The sequence below is a fragment of the Podarcis bocagei genome, assembly GCF_964188305.1.
Source record: "Podarcis bocagei genome assembly, chromosome: 1".
Lineage (NCBI taxonomy): Eukaryota > Metazoa > Chordata > Lepidosauria > Squamata > Lacertidae > Podarcis > Podarcis bocagei.
The window spans coordinates 37,388,056-37,412,337 of NC_138125.1; the positions used below are offsets into that span (position 1 = coordinate 37,388,056).

Genomic DNA, 24,282 nt, shown 5'->3' on the forward strand with positions numbered 1-24,282 from the left:
TGGGTTGGAAAACTGCCAAATCCTGAGCCCTGCTTATCTCATGCTGATGATGGTAGAAGGTGTCAGGACAGCTACAGGGAAACATAGTGTACCATTTCTGGGGTTGGCATATTTTTCACCCAGGGGTATGTTAGGGGATTCAAGTCTCACCTGGAATGTCCCCTTTTGTCTTCCCCAATATTACAGATGTAGTTCCATTTCCCTTAAATAAGCAGGGCCAGATCATGGGGGACACACACACCCATAACACCTCCAGTAGCATTGAAAGTATGACAGAAGATAACTCTCATAAGAAGAAAAACCTGTCCCGTCAGGCAGGAGGGAAAAAACTGAGGGGACTGCGCCTGCCTCCCAGAGTTCTTTACTCTCCTGCCTCCGTCACATGGAGAGAGATGTTACCCAACCCATTTGGGTCATCAGCAACCATCTCAAATCCTCTCCCACTACATTATGCCAGCAGAATCAATGAATGGATCTGATACTAAACACTGTGGTCAGCTCAGGCAGGTTCGTGCAGAAGGAGATGGTCATTCGGTTGAACGTTAACAGCTGTAATGAGCAAGCAGACTACATTAATCTGCATCCCTAGTCTTCTCCTGTATCTATTCACCCCATGTGCTGAAATCTCCATTTGAGACTTTTGTCCAGATGCCTCTGCCATTGAAAAGCAGGTAGCAATCAGAGAAAGAGAGAGAGATCCCTTTCAATGGTAGGAATAAATGCTCAGAGCTCGGTTCCTTTGAGGACAGAGCTCTTCCTTTGCCCAGCAACAGATTCTATCACAGCTACTGTGTTCATGCACTGAAATCTATTAAAGTTATGCATGCAGCAAGTAGAGCAAGGGGAAATTTCCTACCTTTAGACAAAATGTCTGCATTTCCCAGCATCAACTATCATATCACCACCCATATCACTAGCCTTTTAACAACTTACCTCCACACTGTTACTATTCACATACTACAAACCATCCATCCATATGGCTCAGTCACCTCTGCTGAACACAGTTTAATCCAATCGTGGCAACATTTTGATTCCTATGAATGCCACGCAGCCTGGAGGACGCAGGAAGGAGCAGGAACATAAATAGAGAAAACTGAAAGGATACATCCAATTCACTCTAAAAAAAGAAGAGGAAAAGGGACATATCAGCAAGAGCAAAGGACTGATGTTGTTCCATTTCTGACTACTGTACATTATTGTACACTATTATTAGTGTTTTTAAAGTTTATTTGTATATTGGTTTTTGGTCCAAGGGATTATCATGGAGCTTGTAAACATTCACTCATCCTTTACAGCCATTTTCAGTACAACTTTCTTATTTTAAAGCAGAGTTAAGGGACTACAGCTCCCATCATCCTTGACCATTGGTAGGGCAGCCATACATCCAGAATTTCCTGGACATAGCCGGGATTCGGCCGTTGGAAACAGTGTCTGGGTGGAAATCACTGTAATGTCCAGGAAGATCCAGACATATGGCAACCCATACAACTTTTGTGTCCGAATTTTCACTTTCTGAAATATGGCAACCCTACCTTTGGGCATCCTTGGCTGGGTCTGATGGGAGTTGGGGGTCTAACAATGTCTGGAGGGTCACAGTTTCCCCACACTGTTGTGAAGCAAGACCTATTGCATACCGTATCTAGTAGTTGTTAATGTCTTTTGCTATGCTTTGGATGAGGCAAAGATGCACAGCCCTAAACTATGGGAAATCCTACTGAGCAGCCCTCTTTTGAGTGGGAGCTTCCACCAGATGCTGGTCTCACACTTTTAAAGCTACCTTCTGCAGGTAGACTTTGATTGTTTTCGGTGAAAGTGGGCAGCTGATTTGTTTTGCACTTCTGCCAAATTGCTGGAAGACACATAAGTCCTGGCTGTGTGTCAGTCATCACATTTCTGCTGGTGTGTTATGAGGCGATCCAGTGTTAAAAATAGCCATGGCATTCCTCCTTGAACGTGTATCTTTCTGCATGTCGGGCATCATAATGTGAACACACGTGCATCTGCATTTTATGATCTTGATGGTTCAATTCACTGGCTCTGCTTTTTATATACAGTTATATAGTTTATATAGATATTTCTTTTCCTGACAGTGTTTGTATGGTTTTGTCATGGCCTTTGGCTAGTACAATAAAGCTTATTTTGTTTTTTTGACCATAATGCACACAGTGAAAGCCCCAACATGCGTATGTGAAGCTGCCACCCATTTAAGAAAGCACATTTCCTAAAAATCTGCCTGCCTTATTCTAAGCACTGCCTCCTAATACCAGTTTTGTCTGAATTGTGATTATAACACAATCAACAGATGCGGCTATATCTCTATTTCTGAATGATCATCTATTGGCTGAAAGACGGAGTCTAATGTACAATTTGCACCACCCCATGGAGACTGGCCTTGCTTGAAGCTGCTGGCTTGTTCACTCTAAAAGGGTTGAAAAGTGTGGTACATCGTATCATGCATGTTTCTATTTTAATTGCTTGTAACACAGAGAACAAGTAAATGATATAACAAATTGAACTGTTAATTCTCATGAGATGAGCTAGTGAAAGTAAAATTAACATATAATATCTGCAGAATTCTGGCAGTATCTCAAGCTAGGATGATAATGGAGGAGGAAAGAACAAACTGTGGGAAAGAAAAGAACATCTGTCCTTTACTAGAGAGATGATTTGTCATCTCAGTATTTTTAGATTTGTGAGTTTCAAAGATTCTTTCAAAGTGCTATATTTATCTAATGACATAGGCAGAGCTTACATTCAGATGTTGGACCTCTCCTGGTGTCCCAATAGAAACATCCAAAAGTTGGGAGCAAGTTATCAAAGCTCTCCTTTAGCTTTTGCTCAATTTCTCCTCAATTTCCAAGGCAGCTACAAAGCTATAATTCTATACATGTGGAATAATACAGACTTGAGCCACCTGTGTACTTGCTTAATACCCAATGACTTAAATGTTGATGTCTTTTGATAAAAATAAATCCAAAGGTCAAATATCTGCACTCTATCATGGTGCAAATGTTTCAGACTAATAGGTCTATGGTATAATAAATCATATGAAAGCTTTCTAAAAAAAGAGAAGAGTTTGTATTTGGTTCAATATCATACTTACCACTCTACTGAAATACTTGTCCAAAACCTCCACAAAATTATGAATGAGTTCATAGACAGCCATTTCATTCTGAAAATCAGTTGGAACATCAGAGAAACCAGTGATCTGTTAACTTTTCTACATTACTTATAAAGCTCACAGTTGTGATTTTTGTTTTAAGTTTTAGGAAACAAAACAAATAGTCTGATCATTAGACCTTAAAATTCACTGCACCAGAAGTATAAATTCAAAAGAGTGTACCAGGGCAGCATTACAAACAATAACACACTGAATTTCACATCAGGTTTAATTGCATGCAGACCATGCCAATGCTGATGTTTGTGCTCAGAATGGCCTGGAACCCATGGGCACTGCTTCGTGTCCTGCAGGCAGGCATGGCTGGCTGTGTGGTGACACAGGACAGGGCTTCCGCTGTAGTAGAACCTGTATTATGGAACTCTTTCCCTGTCAAAATGGATGGTGGCATCCTAGCTGGGATTTTACTGCCAAGTTAAAACATACTTAATGTTCTGGGCTTTTGGAAGAAGCCAGGAGAGACTGACCAAGACCTCAGGCTTATTTTATGCTGCTATGTTTTATTGATGATTGATATTATTGATTGTTGTGTTTCACTGTCGTTTTATGTCGTATGATGTTTTATATTGTGCTTGAAAATTGTCCTTTGATGACTGTTATGTGATGAAAGGCAGTCCAGAAAGGTTGTAAATACATACATGAATAAAACAATTTCTCAAGGGTGCTTCCTTTGTAAACAGGTCACTGAGATATCGCTAGTGGGTTGTGAGTAACAGGGTTTTTTTTAGCTTATCAGATTTCCCCTCAAAATAATAAATTCATATTACATGAGGGAAAAATACGGGCTGGCTTTTTGATGATGACCTTGTATGGGTGCTGTAAAAGGTTTGCTTGCATGTGGTGTACCAATCCAACGATAAACACCCACCTGGAAGCACCCTGGTCTCTAGTCTCTTGTCAAGTCTCTATTTGCAGGGTCTTGATTACAAAAGCTCATGACACCCTGCTTGTCTTTGAGGTGCCATAGGGTTCTTGGTTTTGCTGAAAGGGACTATACTGCATTTCCTTCATCTCTTATTATGCAACTACATTGTGGGAGAGCTAGATATTGCAGAGTGAAGGACACAATATAAGGAACTGGATCACACATGGAAACCAGGAAGAAACTGAAGCAATGGGCATATATCAGGTTCGGTATTTGTCTTTAGTTCATAGATCAATATTTGTTTTTTCTTTACATAGTTAAGAAATAAACACATACCTCGGTTTCATTAATTCCAACCACTATGAAAAGAGCAGCATATTGCCTGTACACCAGCTTAAAATCTTTGTATTCAATAAAGGAACACTAAAAAAAAGACATAGATAAAATTTGATGGATGACACATTTTTGTAGATATTTATCTGCTTACTGAATATTTCATCTGGACAGTTTTTAGGTTATGCAGGCTAAGTAAGTTATTAAAGGGCAGAACAATCGATGCCAATATTGTTTTTATATGCCAGTTCTAAAAATGCCCTGTTTACATATAAAACAAGGATGGGTGGAGGTTTGTTCTCTACTTGTAAAACAGCCCACTGACGTGTGTTTTGTGTGTAACAAAACCAGCCCCCTCCTTCCTTACTTTGTTGCACTCCGTTGCCTTAAGCAGTTTCTCCCAGCCCAGGTCTTTCATTGGAACTCAACTGAGAGAAAACTGCTTAAAACAAAGAAGAGCCAGTAAAGTTGTGCTCCCCTTACTTAATGTCATCTGTTCCTCACATGCTTTCCCACCCCTTGTTTTTATGTAAACGACATATCGCTCACACACCACTATCACATCTAGCTTGATCCTTAAAAGAACCTGAGCTGACTCAAAATCAGTGTTATAGCCTTTGCTAGGATCCTGAAACTATCCTGGTGCCTAGAGTACAGTGGTACCTCGTGTTACATACTTAATCCGTTCCGGAGGTCCACTCGTAACCAGAAACTATTTGTAACATGAGACACGCTTTTGCTAATGGCGCCTCCCGCTGCCGCCGCGCTGCCGGAGCACGACTTCCGCTTGCATGCCGGGGCAAAGTTCACAACAAGGGGCATCTACTTCCGGGTTAGTGGAGTGCATAACCCGAAGCATTCGTAAGGGGGATGGTACGTAACACGAGGTACCACTGTACACCCCCCCAAAGTTTTCCACTGTCTTGTTGAAATAAAGAGGGTTTCAAAATTATTTTGTTTCTGTTACCCTAGCAACAGTTTGCAGATGAAGGAAGGATTGGCTAACAATAAAAAAGATGGTTTTCTTGACAAAGCACATATCTCTATATGGAGTGGACCTATATGAATTAACATATTAGAGCATTTATTGGCAGTGCTATTTTTCTAGGGAAAGAGGTGCTGGAACTCACCATAAACATATCTCGTTTTCTTAGAATGGCAATGGCGCCCACCTGAGAGGTGCCAAGACTGAGTTCCTATGAGTTCCCCCTGAAAAAGGGCCCCCAGATGTTGTTAGACTACAACTCCCATTGTCCCTAGCCAGCAGGGGCAGTGGTGAGGGATGGGACTTGTAGTCCAAAAACATCAGGAGGTCCAAAGTTGGGAGCCATCACATTAGGGGGTGAACTGAAGAAATCATCATACTATATATATGGGCACAAATAGCACCTAACATGCAGCATTCAAGAGTTAATTTTTAAACAACATAAATTGGTGGGAGAGTGCCATTTAAAAAGCAAAGGGGTTGTACAGGCAAGGGATGCCGAACCATCTGCACCGCTGCCCCATTCCATCTTCCTGAGGTTATTCCCCCCCCCCCAGCCAAGCTCTGATGTTGGAAGTTGGGACAAAAGTGGCTGTGGGGAAGAGCAGAGATTAGGTGGAGATTCCAACATCTTGTGTGCACACACCTTTTGCATGCCAAATCCCATTCAAATACACACACTTGTGCTATACACAGAATGTACCCCTGCTGTGAACTTGGTGAAGGCTCAAGTTCAAAGTCATAGGTCTGCCCCAATCAGATTGTTTGACCCTAAAATGTCTACATAAAAAGACATACTTGCTCCTTTGAACGGGAAAGGCAATGCTTGATTACTTCAGCTTCTAGCATCGTCCGTTTATGAAGGTCCATGTATTCATAATATCGAGAGAGTCTTGTTTGCCCTTGCTTGTTCACCATAAGAAAAAACTTGATCATGATTCGTTGTCTGCTCTTTCAAGGCTAGATGGTCAAAACTGAAATTGAGATTAAATAAAACTGTAAGGAAATTAACAGCTTCATCGTTTGAATTGGCACTATGTTAAGAACAACCTTTTCTAGGCTATGACTGTGGGCAGGGGCGCCGACTTATAAAAAATATTGGGGGGGCCCATACCGGGGTCCATACTGGCGGCAGGATGGCAGTGGTGCTTTTGCATGCAAGAACCGGCCTGCCCTCCCCAGGCTTCGCGCCGGGAGGCGGCCACCCCCTCCTACCAACGTCACCTTAGCCGAACCCAGAAAAAAAGCCCCGCTCCGGCGGCGGGAACTCCCGTCCCCTCCATTCTCCTCTCACCCCGGTCCCTCGCCGGCGACGAATACGCCGTTCCTCGGCCCCGCAGCTCCATTCCTTTCTAAAGTCCCGCCGCTGGGGGTCTTCCTCTGACTGACCGACCTGCCCGCCCCTTCTCAGGAGCTCCCGGTCACTTTGGGAGGCGCGCGCCGGAGTCCCCTGTGTGGGTTTTGGCAAGGTGCCTAATAATTTTCTTAAATTATTGGGGGGGCAGAGCCCCCCAAACGAATTTTTGAGGGGGCTCGGGCCCCCTCAGGCCCCATGGAGTCGGCGCCTATGACTGTGGGTTCAGGTGAACGAGGCTTCTAAAGCCACATAAAACATCCCAGCCAGCTGCCTGTAGGTGATCCATGCTGGGATGAAGCTTTAGATGTGCCCCCCTCAACATTTGCTATAAAATGCTTTACTAGCATATAAAGTATAAGCAGACATTTCCCAGAACGAAGCCCCTCCCACTCTGCAAATTCCAGCAAGGAGATATGTTTAGCAGGCATGTGGGAGGAAATGCATAGCTAGTTACTGTGGAAAAATAGTGTTCTGCAGAAAATTGAAAAGCTAGAAATTAGAACTGTGGGCATTTGCATTAATGTGCCAACCACCAAAAGATGGGGAGGGGAGAGCGAGGTGCATTTATTCTAAAGCCTATTATAATGGCATATTATAGTATCGGGCTATTTTTATAATATATTGCCATTAATTCTAGATGTATTCTTCAGCATTTTTTAACCCCAAGCATATAAAGCTCATAAAGATAAGGCAGAAATTGGTAATACCCTATCATAATTGCCTAGGGCATTGCTCTTTGTTCAGTATCTAACTCACATGGTCTAATCCTCACTAAGTGATTAAGTTCACTATGTGGTTTTGGGAAAATCACTCTATCTCAGCCTAACTGGCCTCACAGAGTGACACCCCCCTTACCCTTACCTGCGTGGGGGAGTTAACAAGCAACTTTTAAAAAGTGAAGGGTCGAAGAAGCCACACATCTATGTTTTTCGCCAATTCCAGACTACACTGGAACCTAGTGCGATCCATGCCATCAGCCAAGGTTTGCAAAAATTCCTTTATAAAGGCGGAAATTAGCCAAGCACAGAACTACTCAAGGGTCACTTTCATGACCCACGTATGAAATAATCATGAGGCATTATCCTGTTAATTTTGCAGACAAATTTCATCACCTACCTACCACCCAGACACTATCATGCTATGTTTTAACATGTCATGTGTTGGGCCAGTCCCTCGCCTAGTTCAAGCAAGCTAAATGAACTATTCTCACACCACCCCTCTCTAGGCACTCCTCCAAAACAGCAACCTCAGTATCAAGCAGCAGCAGTGAATCTATTGCTCGCAATGTGGTGAACAAGCCTCTCATTTGTTCCACTAATTCTGAACTGAACTGCTCCCATGAATACCCTTTTAGCATGAGTAATTGTTGCAAAATTCAGTCTGTAGACAGGTGTGATGGTTTCATTTCCCCAGCCTGGTTAAGATGATAAGTCATCAGCTTTACCCATGTTAAAGTAATAATAACAAATGGCTGCTTATATTTTTATAACTCAGTGTTCAACTTAACTTTGGATTCTAAAGGCTAAATACAGTTTAGATGAACCTTCATCAGTTCTTCAAGGAAGCCCTAGTTCAGGGGTCGGCAACCCGCGGCTCCGGGGCGGATACTAGCGAGGGGAGGAGGTGCATTGTGCGCCCCGACACTCCCCACTGTGGCGGGCGCTGTACTGGCTGTGATGTCGCATGGGGGCGGTGCGTGCGTTAGTCACGCACCGTCCCGACGTCACTTTCCCGCCCGCCCGCTACATTGTAAGGGGCATGTACGCTGGTCACTGTTTTGAAGGGGAGTGAAGAACACACACACACAAAAAGGTAACTTGTTAATTTAACATTTATTTCTATGAGGAGGAGTAATTCTGAGGGGTCAAACAAAGAAATAATAAAAAAGTGTCAAAAAAGTTATTTTTATAATGACGAGTTTTGCGGCTCCCAGTTTTTTTCCCTTCGGAAACGGGTCCAAGTGGCTCTTTTTGTCTTAAAGGTTGCAGACCCCTGCCCTAGTTCAATAGTTTAAGCCCATAGTTTTCATTCATAACATTTCCATTTGTATGTACTATTTTGTGGTAACATAATGGCCCTGTTCACACATCACAGTAAACCATAGTTAACGGGATATGTGCCTAAGAGGGCTCCTTTGCTCCTCCCTGCTTGTGCATAGAGGAATTTCCTGCTTTGCATCATGTTTGAAACAGGGATCGTGTTTGTTTCACTTCCAGAAACCAAAATCAGCTAAGAACAACCCTTGTTGTGCTTTTTAAATCACATTTTGCCTAGTTTATCATCTTCCAGAAAGAACAAATGTCTAAAGGTATGCTGTAAGTCTTTCACAGCCTAATCTGATGAAGAATAATTAGAAAATTAGTTTCCCGGATAGTTTAGTAGAGATGAGCTGGGATCTAAAGAGCTGTGTGTGAGTGAAACACTGCCTTGCGTGTGTGTGTGTGTGTGTGTGTGTGTGTGTGTGTGTGTCACAAATTCCAGCACTGATGCATCTGTGAAAGATCTGTGGAAGATCTCTAAACCATCAAGGGCTTTTGGGAAGCCACAAGAGCTGCAGGGGGAAACAGGGCTGAACAAGCAGGAGTATATGTGGAACACCACTTCCAGCTGCTTTGATCCTGCCCTACTGTTTGCAACTAATGGGTCCATCCCATTCTGACTTGGTGATTCTGGCACTGTAACTAACTTTAATTCAAGTCAAGTCATTTTATTACGGTCAGTGATCGGTATCAAGAACTTTAATTAACTATATTCAAGTTTGGATGTTCTCTCCTCTCCTCTCTAGAGGCAAGAACGCTAAAATACAGTGGTACCTCGAGTTACAGACGCTTCAGGTTACAGGTGCTTCAGGTTACAGACTCTGCTCACCCAGAAATACTGTCTCTGGTTAAGAACTTTGCTTCAGGATGAGAACAGAAATCGCGCGGCGGCCGCATGGCGGCAGCAGGAAGCCCATAAGCTAAAGTGGTACCTCACATTAAGAACAGTTTCAGGTTAAGAAGGGACCTCCAGAACGAATTAAGTTCTTAACCCGAGGTGTATCAGTTACCTTTAGAATGCATTATGGATTTCATCATTTTGTGCATGTGTATTTAAGGTGGTACCCACGAGAGTCATTGTATACATTTCCTATTGAAGACCCTATAATTTTTCCAAGAACTGGAGATGGCACTATAGTTACTGTACTATGGAGTTACCCACAGTAGACCTGCTCAGTGTTCCTGTCCTGCCACAGTATCTAGTCAAACTGGTTTTACAAACTTCTAATGCATTTCAAAGACAGTTCTAATGACACCACCAGCACAACTTTAACAGAAATGTATACTGTACATTGTTATGGCTGGCAGTATAGCTGTTTACTCATATATGTACATGTATATATAAATATAGATACGGGTTTTGGTGTCTTCGGGTGTCTTCCCGTGTAAGAGTTGGGGTGTCTAGGCGACGTTTCGACGAGGTCTCACTCGTCATCTTCAGGCTGGTGCTTTCGGCTTCTTGTTACTGGAACAGAGCAGGATCTCAGTGTTTGAGTTCCTATAAATACTGTTGAGGGGGTGTGGTGTATAGCCTCCAACGTTCTGGGCAGAGAGGAAGTTCCCAGGTTAGTGTGCCTTTTCTTCTTTTGTTCATTAATTACTTGAGGGATATCTTGAGTGATTTCTTGAGTGATATTCTGAGTACCACTTAGGAGGGTCATTAGGTGTGGATTAGTTGCTAAAGCTTTCGTGTCTTGACCTCTTGAGCTTGTGAAGAGTTTTTCTGAGATGGCTGTACTGCAAATAGTTGTGCTCTGGCTTGGCTTCGTGTATAGGGGCGAGCTGTGGTTTTGTGCCCTGTGCCAGCCAGATCTGTGTAGGGATTGTAGGGGGGTGCAGCATCCGGAGGTGCCACTATGGTTTGGCTACTGGATGGTGTCTGTAATTTATCTGTGGAGAGGGTCTGGGTTTGGGTCTGGTGTGGTTGATTGGAGATGGCGTTCTGTGTGCCTCTGGTTCTGGTGTCGGTTTTTGTGGGGAGGGCTAATTTCCAGATGTCTGGCAGGCGGGACGTGTCGTCACGCTTGTTCATGTTGTGAGGGTGTTTCTCTATCTCGATGGCTTCCATGATTATTCTCTTGTGGTGATGTTCCATGTTAAAGAGCAATTTGGAATCTGCAAAATTAATTTCGTGTCCTGTTTCTTTCATGTGTTGGTAAAGAGAGGAAGTTTTTTCTTCTTTTTTGACGGCATTCTTGTGTTCTGCGATACGTGCATTTATTCGTCTGTTTGTTTGTCCAATGTACGTGGCTGGGCAGACTTTGCAGGGTATTTCATAGACCCCTTGGTTTTCTAGCTGGATTTTATCTTTGGGGTTTCTGAGGATATTGGATATTTTTTGGTTGGTGCAAAAGGCTGTTTTGATATTGTGTTTATGGAGGATTTTGCTAATTTTATCTGTAGTGCCCTTGATATAAGGAAGGAGGGCCATGCCATTGTTTTCTTCTGTGTCTTGGTTTTTGGGGGGTGTTTCTTTTTGGATTAGCTTCGTAACCCTGTTTTGCTGGTATCCGTTGGCGATTAACACATTTGAGAGATTCTGTAACTCAGTTGTCAAGTGGTCTTTGTCAGCCAGGCGTTTGGTTCTGGAGATGAGAGTCTTGGCTACGGAGTTTATTTGTGCAGGGTGGTGGTGTGATTGTGCATGTAAGTAGCGGTTGGTGTGTGTTTTTTTCCGGTAGATAGTGTGTCCTAGGGAGCCATCAGGTTTTTTGTAGATTAGGACGTCAAGGAAGGGAAGTTGGTTGTTGGCTTCTATTTCCATAGTGAATTGTATTTTGGGGTGTAGGCTGTTGAGATGTGTGAGGAAGCTATCTAGTTTTTCCTTCCCGTGTGGCCAAATTACAAAGGTGTCGTCAACATATCTGAGCCAAAGTTTGGGTTTGTATTCCTCTCTTTACCAACACATGAAAGAAACAGGACACGAAATTAATTTTGCAGATTCCAAATTGCTCTTTAACATGGAACATCACCACAAGAGAATAATCATGGAAGCCATCGAGATAGAGAAACACCCTCACAACATGAACAAGCGTGACGACACGTCCCGCCTGCCAGACATCTGGAAATTAGCCCTCCCCACAAAAACCGACACCAGAACCAGAGGCACACAGAACGCCATCTCCAATCAACCACACCAGACCCAAACCCAGACCCTCTCCACAGATAAATTACAGACACCATCCAGTAGCCAAACCATAGTGGCACCTCCGGATGCTGCACCCCCCTACAATCCCTACACAGATCTGGCTGGCACAGGGCACAAAACCACAGCTCGCCCCTATACACGAAGCCAAGCCAGAGCACAACTATTTGCAGTACAGCCATCTTCTCAGAAAAACTCTTCACAAGCTCAAGAGGTCAAGACACGAAAGCTTTAGCAACTAATCCACACCTAATGACCCTCCTAAGTGGTACTCAGAATATCACTCAAGAAATCACTCAAGATATCCCTCAAGTAATTAATGAACAAAAGAAGAAAAGGCACACTAACCTGGGAACTTCCTCTCTGCCCAGAACGTTGGAGGCTATACACCACACCCCCTCAACAGTATTTATAGGAACTCAAACACTGAGATCCTGCTCTGTTCCAGTAACAAGAAGCCGAAAGCACCAGCCTGAAGATGACGAGTGAGACCTCGTCGAAACGTCGCCTAGACACCCCAACTCTTACACGGGAAGACACCCGAAGACACCAAAACCTGCATTCCTGTACCCGTGAAAATCTACGAAAGCAAATATAGATACATATACACATACACACACAAACACACATTTAAAAATACAAAAATACAAAGCTCCTCTTTTTCAAGAACATCAACCACTGTGTTGGCAGCACTTAAGTAATTTCACTGGGACACAAGCCTGGGCAGTGCATATGGAGGTCCTGGGCAGCCCAGATGACAAGACCTCCCTCTCAGCCTCACTGATGTGGTCCAAAGGAAAGCAGAGCAATACATTTGGTGCCATCTTGGCTGCAGAAGTTGCCAGGAGGCGGCATACAAAGCACCACCCAACCATCTTAGGGACTCCACTCCGGATTTCTGTAGGGTTTACTCCTTAGCCTTTTCTTCTCCTGAAGGAGTATCTCCACCCCCATCGTTCTGCCCAGACACTGAGGTCCAGCGCCGAGGGCCTTCTGGCAGTTCACTCACTGCAAGAAGCGAAGTTACAAGGAACCAGGCAGAGGGCCTTCTCGGTGGTGGCACCCGCCCTATGGAACACCCTCCCATCAGATGTCAAAGAAATAAACAACTATCTGACTTTTAGAAGACATCTGAAGGCAGCCCTATTCAGGGAAGCTTTTATATTTGATTAATTATTGTATTTTAATATTTTGTTGGAAGCTGCCCAGAGTGGCTGGGGAAACCCAGCCAGATGGGTGGGGTATAAGTAATAAATAATTATTATTATTATCATCATCACAATGCAGCAGAGGTTTGGGGTCAGTGTTTCCTTCTGCTACATGGGCTACCTTCCCAGGTTGTCGAGCCCCACCTGCCCCTCATTTCCCTCTACAGCACATGCAGAAACTGCCTTCTTGACCATTGGATCCACTATTGGTCTCGTCCACTCAATATGATGGAACCTGTCTTTGCATGCAGAGGTGATCCCTAACACACCAAGGGTTTGAGACCGATCAGCTACCCTCACCTGGTCTTGTCAGCCTGGGGTATGGCTAGTGCTATATGCTGACAGCTTCTAGGAGCCACAGATGAGAGCTAAGTGCAGGGTGGAGACCAAAGGTGGACAAACTACCCCAAAAGGAACACAACATGTCTCCCACCAGATGTACTACCCCTCCTCAAACATCCCATCTGGTAAATATAATTTCACCATACCACTGACTTGTTCTAAAAAAGGTAAAGGACCCCTGACAATTAAGTCCAGTCACGAATGACTCTGGGGTTGCGGTGCTCATCTCGCTTTACTGGCCAAGGGAGCTGACATTTGTCCGCAGAAAGTTTTCCTGGGTCATGTGGCCAGCATGACTAAGCCGCTTCTGGTGCAATGGAACACCGAAACCAGAGCAGCACACAGAAACGCCGTTTACCTTCCTGCCAGAGTGGTACCTATTTCTCTACTTGCACTTTGATGTGCTTTCGAACTGTTAGGTTGACCGAGCTGGGACCGAGCAACAGGAGCTCACCCGTAGCGGGGATTCGAACCGCCAACCTTCCAATCGGCAAGCCCTAGACTCAGTGGTTTAGACCACAGCGCCACCCGCGTCCCCAGACTTGTTCTAGGACTGTCCCAAACAGCTTTATTTAATAGGCTTTCTCTTTACTTCCCCAGACCCTAGAGAGGCTAAACCCCAATTTATTTGTACAGTTATCAAACTACCCAGAGCAATTGGATTGGGGCTAATGCTACAGTAACATTATAAAAGAAATCAACTATGATTATAATTACTGGACAGAGGCAAAAGGGCCAATTCCTATTGGGTCAAATTGAAGATACAGTCATATCTTGGATCCCGAATGACCTGGAACTCAGACGTTTTGGCTCCTGAACGCCACAAACCCGGAAGTGATCATTCCGATTTGTGAACGTTCTTTTGGAACCCGAACGTCCGACAGGGCTTGCGGCTGGCTGCAGGAGCTTCCTGCAGTCAATCAGATGCCACAATTTGGGTTTTGGATGTTTTGGAAGTCGAATGGACTTCTGGAACGGATTCCATTCAACTTCCAAAGGACGACTGAACTGGTGAGAGAACCAACCTGTAATATTTCCCACTGCATTTGCATTATACATAGTAACTATAGCCACCATAGTCTGATTCACTGCTGGCTCTGCTCTGAAGTACAGTATTTTACACTCTTTCATTTGCTTAATGCTTGATTTTATTTATAGATGGATGCTGAATTTCCTCTTGGGGAACTTCTTGCTATGAAACATAGCCACTGTGTAAAATAATTATATTATTATTATTTATAGATATAGGCATATGTCTTTATGCCAAATGCAAAGCTCAGCTCGCTCTTAAATATGGAGCTGTTTAAGAGAATATTAGGCTATTTACAGATCACAGGAGGTACTCTTTCCTCATAAGCTGACAATAACTTTCACTCCCATGTCAGGAGAGTACTCTTAAAAGCTCACAAAAGGGCTTGTGGCTATTGTTAATGGATTTAGATACAACACCTTTCTAAGGAGACAAAAGAGTAATTGATATGTGAGGCATTTTAAAACCTGAGGGGTAGAGCAAAGATTCTCCAACTGTGGTCTGCTAACTCCATTTGGATGGGCCACAGAAAGGTTGCAGAACATGCCTATACTTGATCTATTTTTATGACAATTGAGTTGAAGGTTTTTTTGATCAAGGCCAGAGGACTGAGCAGGATAACGAAGTCCAGACCTAAGACCTGTGATTTTCATAGGAACTGGGTGCAGTCTACTTAACTTTTCTATTTAAAAAAATACCTAACCCCTGATCCGTACTGGTGTTGGTAAGGATTCAACAGAAGTCTCCCTTCACTGTGAACCTGAAAGGGCGATGGAGTGCATACTGCTTTTTGCCAGTGTTCCTGCTGGTAATAATCATATTTGGTGCTAAAACTGGGTTTGAGGGGCAGAGCAGCACTGTGCCAACAGAGCTGCTAGTTCCAAAGCCAGCCTGTTTTCTAGTGAAGAACCTGATCTGAGCCCTGTGCTGTGCCAGGCTGCAGCTAGTGCAGCAAAAATAGGGGTGGGGGTGGGGGGACGGACTGCTACCACCCTCTGTCCTGGCTGCTCCATGCCCCAGTTAGGATTGGGAGAATTTGCCACTCTATTCCCAAGTTAGAATTACTCTGCACAATCTGTTTTCAGCACAACCAGGTTGATCAAGGAACATGTGGGATTAAAATAAAGAAACACATGTCTTTGAGCATGAGCTACATGCCTTTCCCTCTGTAATTACTGGGAAACAGCTTCCAGGTCAGAGAGGATTACTTCCAGGCAAATTTTTGTCCCAACACCTTAGTTTTGAATTAAGCACATGGTACACAGTCTCTGAGCACAAACACTGTAGCTCTGGTTATTATAGTTATGAGTTACAGATGAACTTCATCCTCCACATATTTACCTAATCCTTTTCAACACCACTAATTCTAATAATTGCAACATTATATGGAAATGCATTCTATTAGTTAATTATGTGTTGTATAAGTACTTCCTTTTGTTTGTTTTAAACATGCTACCCATTAATTTGAATTAATTACTGTGTTGTTTGTAACTCTGAGACTGTTCTGTTTCTCTTTTCACTCTCTCCATTCCCTAACTTATATTATAAACCTTATTGTGTCCTCATTCTTCTCTCAATTATATACATGTGTATATATTTAATAATAATAATATTTAATAACAACAGCAAGATGCTGGGATGAGTGGGAACAATGTGTGTCTCCTCTTCCATAAAATTATAGGAGTCGTATAAAAAGTATAAATTTTATTACGTATCCTCAGGTTATGTGGTTTCAACTGAAGAATGGGCCACTTCAGAAGGAAAAGTAAACAGCACAAACTCAAAAGGAAGCCTCAAGAGCTTCTAGCCCATAGAAGAGGCAAATAAAGATAGCATAATTAATGCCCCTTAGGGTTATGAGAATTTATTTTAATTAACCCACTCCAAAATGGCATTGTAGAGTGTGATCCTCAGAAATATTCAGGTGGAAATGATGAACTGCTACCTGCATGATGAGAATATCATTCCAAACCTTACTTTAGGGTTGATATTGATTAAATTATTGATACAGATTAAATTTTTGAATTTAATTATGCTTCTTTTTATGCTATGGGAATGAGGTTATGAAAAGATTCAGTCATGCAGGTGTGACACAAAGTAGTGTGTACACACTCAGAGGATGATCTCCAAACCATCCTAAATACAGTGGTGCCTCGCAAGACGAAATTAATCCGTTCCGCGAGTCTCTTCGTCTTGCGGTTTTTTCGTCTTGCGAAGCACGGCTATTAGCGGCTTAACGGCTTAGCGGCTATTAAAGGCTTAGCGGCTTTAAGAAAAAGGAAACAAACTCGCAAGAACTCGCAAGACATTTCGTCTTGCGAAGCAAGCCCATAGGGAAATTTGTCTTGCGAAGAGACTCAAAAAATGCAAAACCCTTTCGTCTAGCGAGTTTTTCGTCTTGCGAGGCATTTGTCTTGCGGGGCACCACTGTATCTTCGAAGAAGCATACGAAAAGCTTGGCCTATCGCTCAACATCCAAAAAACCAAAGTGCTGCACCAACAAGCCTAAAACAACCGCTCTGCAGCGCCACAAATCCAACTCAGTGGTGTAATTGTTGGAAAGTATAAATCACTTCTCCTACCTGGGCAGTTATCTTTCCACAAGAGCCTTCCACTGCGGAAGGACTTGTGGATCCAGAATTGGGCTCCACAATCACCTGTGGACACACCGTTAAGACCGTGTACATGGAAGACAATCTTACTCGGCTACAAGTGATCGCCAAAGAAGAAGATACTCCAAATTAGCCACTTTAACACATAAAGCCCTCCATGACTAGGGATCTAGGTGTAGACTGTTTCAAACCATGAGATCAGCTGAGCGGGTTCTGCTTCTGGTCCTGCCAATAAACATGGCTTGTAGTGTTGGGATCTGGAAGATCCCAACTCTCTGTAGTCGTGGCCCACCTTTGCAATTCCCTCCCCTTGGCAACATGATACCCTCAATATTAAGGGATTTCTTTGCCATATGGTGAAGACGCCTACTTTCTGAAGTCTTTGGGGCATGAAACTTGTGTTGATCCCTTCAGAATCTGTCTCTCTGTGTTCTTAATGGAACTGAAACTGCATGTTATTTTTCAATTGTATTTTATGAGTTTTATCAATATTTTTATATTGTAATTACTTTGAGGTCATTATGATAAACAAAATCTATAAAAACTTGTGATCAATTAATAAGAATTAAAAGCTAATAGTTGCCATCAGGAACGGTCATACTCTGTTTATTCACTTTACAAAGATAATCTAGAAAACAGTTAGCAACCAATTCACATTCCAGTGTTTTCTGTTCTCAATTTTTTTTTGAACTGTTTTTGGATTATAAAAATGAAAGTTTAAATGGATTTGCAATGCTTAACTGTCCAGGGTGTACTAGCAAAAACACTTTAGGCTATTCAGGGAACAAATAGCCTTTCATTAATAACTCCCACCTTGTTGCTTATACTTTTATTACTTCCTAGTCAACATTTAGGGTATACTTCTACTTAAGTACTCTACTGGATCAGACCAAGAACCTATCTAAGCTGTTGTATATATCCATCAACAAAGGCATAATGCCTCTAACAATAGACCTTGATAGGGCTGGGAATTCTAATCTGAGGAAAATGAAACAGGGCTTTATTCGTTTAGTTAATCCAGAACATTTATCTTTGTCTCTGCCCCACTGCTGGCCATGCAGCCCACAACAGAAAAAAGACCCCTATAGCCATGGTTTCATGACTGTAGCCTTAAAAGTCCAGCTCTCTGTATCAAATTTACTTTGGAAGAAGAAAGCATTTTTTTAATGTGATTTGCTCATTATTCGGTACTTAGGATGTGACAGAACACTTTAGTGCAATAGCTACTTTATTTAAAGGAAACCTACATTGAAGTACAAGTGTGTCAGCACTAGACTCCTGTATTTTAATTTCATACCTTCAATTAAACATTTTATTTTGTGACTTGTTTACACTGTAGATGTAAAACGCTCCTATATATAGCTTACATATTAACTTGCTCCTTTTTAAGGATATGGTTTGCAAAGATGACTGAGTAGTTTACCAAAGGCTAAAGAAGGCATGTTCCCTACGGCTCTGACTAACCTTGTTTTAAACATCCCTGTGATGGAGTTTCCCTCAAGGGATTGCTCAGAAAGCTCTCCCTCCTTCTACAGAGGTTAGCCTCTCTTAATTTAATCCCATACTCATAGTAGTAATTTGACACTGGTTTGCCGACTGCCAGTACTCTGGTTTCTATTTGCTGCCTTGCTACTTTGGGTGACAGAGTAATAATAACAACAGCAGTGGCAAAATCAGCGCATGTTTCATGTCCTGGGGGAGGGAGGGTGTGTTGTGCGTGTGGTGGGAGAAATAGCCTCTTGTCCACCCCAAGGAGTCAGCTGTAGACATGTGAGGAATGCAACTGCAATGCCAAGAATCTTTTGCTGGCACAGCCCATCATCGGGGAGACCATTTTAAATGAGCTGAAGGAGCAACAAACAGTAGCAGCCTACTGAAAAATTATAAACTGAGGAGAGAAAGTAGTAGCAAGAGACTGTTAAAGTGGCAGGGAGTTAAGTATGGAATACACTCCTTTGCAATCCTTTAAAAACATACCATCATGGAAAGGTAGTTTTCAAAATGGGTCACAAAACCTTTTATTCCTTCCATGTCTTTATCTCATGGAAGTGGAATGAAGAAGGGACAGAGTTTGTGGTGTTGGGTAAAATGCCAATTTGGACATTCAGAATGAGTGGATGCTTTGTAGAGTACCAGTGATTATTGTTGCTGTTTAAAATGCCAGGCAAGAAAAAAAATTCCCTGCAAGAGGCTCGTTTGATATAGGAAGCTTTCTCCTAAAAATGGAAAATGCACTCTTAGCATGGTCAGATAACTGTTGAATTTATATGTTCTTCACATGCTCCTGGCGGTTCCTCCTGAGCTAAATAAAGCCCTGTCTACAACTATCAACAGTTTACACCATTGTGTAAACTGGCAAAAAGACTGAGATACCAAGGAATTTCAAATGTCACATTTGCCAGGAACTCAGTAGGTTGCCTTAGGCAAGCCACACTCTCTCACCTCAACCGCCCAGATCGGCAACACGGGGAAACATTCTGACCTACCTTCCAGGGTTGTCGTGAGGATGACAACTGGACAGTGCACAGTGAACACGTGAAGTGCGAGTGTCATTCTCACTTTAAAACCAGAGAGCGACCATCTCTGCGGGCAGCTCTGGCTCTTCTGGCCATTGACAAGCGAGTTTTACCGAGGAGTTAAAAAGTCAGCCGCGGGAAACTGATTTAGGACTGAAGGAGCGAGATTTTTTTTCCCCCCTCAGCGAACACCAAATACCACCCAGAGCGCAAGAATCCCCTACTTTCCTCTCTATAATTTCCTTCAGGCAGCGCCCGCGCATGCGTGCAGCAGGGCGGCGCGGGTGTCGGAGCAAGGCGGGTGCCGTTTCCCAGCATGCCCCGCGTCCCTCCGCCTCTCCCCCCCCACCCCGTGGGTGGGTGAGCCGAGCTGCTGAGTGAATCTGTCCGGCTGATGATGGAGCTGAGACTGTAATGGCGGCCGGCGGCGGCAGGAGCAGCAGCGGCGGCGGCGGCGGCTGGAGCTCGGCGCTGCTCTGACACCCGGCTACTGCTCCGCGTGTCCTTGACACCCCCGGGCCGGTCCCTCCCCACAAGCAGCGCCGCTCCGGACTCGGGACACCAGGCGGGAGGAGGCGGGGGAAGGACTCCCCACAGACAATGGACGAACATCCCGGAGCCGGCGGCGGGATCATGGCAGGGCCCAGCCCGAGGCCGCAGCAGCAGCAGCAGCAAGGGCCGCTGCCGCCCGCCGGAGGGAACGCGAACTCCCAGCTGCTCGGCCAGGGCTGCGCGGGGCCCGGCGGCGGAGGCAACCTGCCGCCACAGCAGCAACCCCAAGGCCCGGCGGCAGCGGCGGCTCCGGAAGCGGTGGGCCCCGGCGGCGGCGGCGGCGGCGGCTCGGAGCTGTCCCGGCCTCAACACTACACCATCCCGGGGATCCTGCACTACATCCAGCACGAGTGGGCCCGCTTCGAGATGGAGCGCGCGCACTGGGAGGTGGAAAGGGCCGAGCTCCAGGTGAGGCGGAGGGGACACACACAAGCACAATGAGAGAGGAAGGAAGGAGGGATGGGAGCTGCGGCGGCGTGGCTGAGGAGGGAGGGAGGGGAGGTGGGTGAGGGACGGACGACGACGCGGCGGCGGCGGCGGGGGAGGAGAAAGTTACCTGTCCGGCGCGGCGGGCGTCACTCGGCACGTCCCCCCGCTCGCGGCTCCTCGGGTTGGGCAGCCTTCCCCGGGGCAGCCATTTTGGTTTCTAGCATGGCGCCCGCCTGGGCCTGTCAGGCTAGTCAGGGGAGGGCTGCCGTCCCCCCCCCCCGGCCCCGGATTTTAAAGCACCGACTCCGCAGCGTCCGCGCGCCCTGACAGTTAGCTGGGGCTCGAGGGCGGCGGGGGGGGGGCAACGGCGACTTTCCCGCTTGCGGCTGCCGGAGCCCTCGGGGCATTTGGGAGGCTTCTCCGGCCTACCGGGAGGGCGAGTCGCATCATCTTTATAAGGACACGGTGATCTCAACCTGCTCTTAGCCCCCGACCTTATTTATTTCCAGCTGTTACCTTGGGAATACAAAGCTTCTTGGCGAGGGACCCCGCCTTCTTTCTAGGAATAGGAGGCGTGTTCCCCCCATTCAGTCTCTGCTCAGCACCCACATGGGTGACACTACCACTAAAAATAAATAAAAATGAAACGGAAAGTGGGAGACGTGACCAGAGAGAAATGGATAAATTTGACGGATCGACCATTTCAGGCTGCTGCTGCTTATTCTTCATCCATTTGTAATCTAGGGTTACATCAGCAAAATACAGTAAGGTGTAAGGTGTTTGCCAGAACCAAGTATTACATAGGCACATGAGTCAGGGATCCAGGAGTGGCCAGGACTCCCTACTTAGCATGCATTGCTGGGTAGTTAATCTGGTTTTGTCATATGTGAATGACCATTAAAATTGGGTGCCTAGGTGTGAAGGTACATGTGTCTATATAATTAAAGTCTCCAACTGTACACATCTGAGGTTTAGCTACATTCTAAAATGTTTTTTTTAAAAAATACAAAATAAGCCTGCAGTCATACTGTATCCTGTGATGTGTGTCCCCATATAGCTAATGTAAGGAGCAGTGTGAGGCATGTAAAAGCGAAGGTGTGCTTTTCCTGATTAATATGGTTGATTTTCAACGTAGTTAGATTTGGATCTGGAAGCCCTAGGTCTGTCAGAGGACAAGTACTGACTTGTGCACAGCTGTGCAATTTCTCACCTGCAGTTTCCTGTTGCGGGTGTGGGGGGGGCGCATTCCATCTTACGGGGTTCTTGTGAGGCAAACACTGAATTTTATAATGCACTGCAAAGCCAAAGAGATACTGCAAAGGAGAACAAACAGTAATAATGTAATCGAGACTAAAATGCCTACTAGATGTTGGGTGTCATGACAAGTGACAACTATATTTTGGCAAACCTATTATTTAACAGAATTACTTTTGTTGTTGCTGTTGCTGCTTTGAGGGATCACATATATCATATTGAAAGAGAAGTCATGTTTATTCATGAGACTAAGCAAGTCAAATTCACGATCATATATGTTTATGACATATAGGACCCAGCTTGGGCTGATTATAAGTTTTTATCTTCAGTTAGATGCTTTATCTGCTAGCAGTGTGGCTCAAACCTTTTTTATTATTGAGATTTTTACAATCTGGTAATGGTTCTAGGACATGGAGAAATAATGTAGATGTCAAACACTGATTCAGATGAATTATGGTGATTGTAATAGGAAAGATATTAGGTGAAGCTTTGTGTCTTTTGTGGCATTGAAGACCATTTAATACAGCATTAGATGACTTGCATCCCTGTATCCAGTTATCTGGGACTAAATCCCATCAAACTAAATGAGACTTACTTCTTAGTAGACATGTGTTAGTCCTTTGAAATTTTGATAGGTCACTCCAGGGCAAGATTAGCCAGTATGATGTCCTCCAGATGTTGTTGGACTTTAACTCTCATCAGCTAGCATGGGGAATGGTCAGGGATAATAGAAGGTAGAGTCCAATGACATACGGAGAGCCTCACTTCAGGATTTCTGTCACGTATCTTGCAGATTTTGCATTAACTCTTGTTCCCTTAGATTGTTGCAGTTTCCTAGATTATTTTTTATATACATTACTGGCTTTTTCTCTCAAAGAAGGACCAATAAAAATCTCCAACTGATTCTAAATAGGATGGAATGACAAATAAGAGGCTGCGTCTTGAGAGGATAATCCATGAAAATTGGAGATCCCCTCTATGTAAACTGTAGTACTGGGATGGAGAACTGAGTTTGGCTAGTAGGCCAGCTTCAAAACTCGCCCACAGTCCCACTTACCAACATTGACAGGTGTGCAGGACCACTCACCTGTCAACACCTGTCAATCACCTGTTTCCTGCTTGGCAGGGGGTTGGACTCGATGGCCCTTGTGGTCTCTTCCAACTCTATGATTCTATGATTCTAACCCTCTACTGTTATAATGATGTCATTTGATTGACACCTGTCAAAGTTTGATGGAGGTCACTGTAACTGCTGAGCAGCTGATTGGTGGTTATAGCAAATTCTTTTGAAGATGCACTTTAAGTGCCAATCAGCTGTTCAGAGCTGGGATCATGCCTTACAAGGAGTGGGCTTTGGAGAAAGTTCTCACTTTTTAATCAGAGATTTTTCCCCTCTGCAAGGGAAACTATTTGGCTACAAAGCACTCAGCTGCATTAAGGAGTTCTTAGCAACCTAAGGCCCATGGGCCACAAGCGGCCCATGAGGGTTGTTAACCGGCCAACGAGCTGCCTGCTCAGCGAGTCCCTGTGTGCTAAAGTGGCGAGGTCCGAGGCCTCACTTCCGTGGCACCGGAAATCGCGTCTGCGCAGATGCCGGAAATCACAGGCGTGCGCACTCAGGCGCACATCCAATCCAGCCCACGGAGGGATCTCCGCTGGAGTGAACCGGCCCAGGCAAGGTAAACCTTGCTGACCCCTGTCCTAGTGCTTCATTTATGCCCACACAGTATAACAATGGTAGGTGGCCATGGTTCGGGGGAAGCAGTTCTGCAGACCAAACTGGGACCCATATTGGGCCTTCTTATGCCCATGAGCTGGAGTTTTCTACCCCTGCTATCAGTGTTAGAAACTGAGATTTGAAAGAGGTGATATCATAGAAGTTTGATAAAATGAAGCATGGCATGGACAAAGTGGATAAAGTTTTCTCCCTCTCCCCTAACACTAGAACTTGTGGCCATCCAGTGAAGTTGGATGCTGGAAGACTGATAAAAGAAAGCATTTCTTCATGCAGCATGTACTTAAAACTATGGAACTTGCTCCCATAGGAGGCAGTGATGACCACCAACTTACGGGTAAATAGATTTAAAAGAGGATTGGACAAATTAATGGAGGATAAGGCTTTCAGTGGCACTGCTCTACCTCCATAATCAGAGTCAGTATGCCTCTGAACACCAATTGCTGGGAATCAGGTAGACAGAGTGCTGTTAAGTTCATGTCCTGTTTGCAGGATTCCCACAGGCATCTGGTTGGTCACTGTGAGAACAGGATGCTGAACTAGGTAGGCCATTGGCCTGATCTAGCAGATGGTTCTTATATTTTTATCTTACCCATAATTTATACCTCTTCAAGTTTGGAAATACAGTGGTACCTCGGGTTAAGAACTTAATTCGTTCTAGAGGTCCATTCTTAACCTGAAACTGTTCTTAACCTGAAGCAC

General features: G+C 44.4%; 2 protein-coding genes across 9 annotated transcripts in view; one reads left to right on the forward strand and one right to left on the reverse strand.

Annotated features, from left to right (window-relative positions):
• Positions 1-21,018, reverse strand: part of AP4S1 (adaptor related protein complex 4 subunit sigma 1) — a 28,723-nt gene extending 7,705 nt beyond the window's left edge. Inside the window, exons 1-5 of one of the 4 annotated variants that reach the window (XM_081210686.1) lie at positions 20,719-21,018; positions 6,160-6,335; positions 4,380-4,466; positions 3,104-3,172; positions 1,106-1,117 (exon numbers count right to left, since the gene is read on the reverse strand). In XM_081210686.1, coding sequence (XP_081066812.1) covers positions 1,106-1,117; positions 3,104-3,172; positions 4,380-4,466; positions 6,160-6,297 — 306 coding nt within the window. In that variant the 5' untranslated portion in view covers positions 6,298-6,335; positions 20,719-21,018. Of the gene's footprint in view, positions 1-1,105; positions 1,118-3,103; positions 3,173-4,379; positions 4,467-6,159; positions 6,336-16,193; positions 16,294-19,580; positions 19,827-20,718 lie in introns of those variants that run through there. The other 3 variants (XM_081210687.1, XM_081210688.1, XM_081210689.1) reach the window with 3 other exon arrangements.
• STRN3 (striatin 3) overlaps positions 20,196-24,282 on the forward strand; it is a 48,526-nt gene continuing 44,439 nt past the window's right edge. For 4 of the 5 annotated variants that reach the window (XM_081208251.1, XM_081208253.1, XM_081208252.1 and 1 more), the window contains exon 1: positions 20,196-20,570. In XM_081208251.1, coding sequence (XP_081064377.1) covers positions 20,211-20,570 — 360 coding nt within the window. In that variant the 5' untranslated portion in view covers positions 20,196-20,210. Of the gene's footprint in view, positions 20,571-21,217; positions 21,356-24,282 lie in introns of those variants that run through there. The other variant, XM_081208254.1, reaches the window with a different exon arrangement.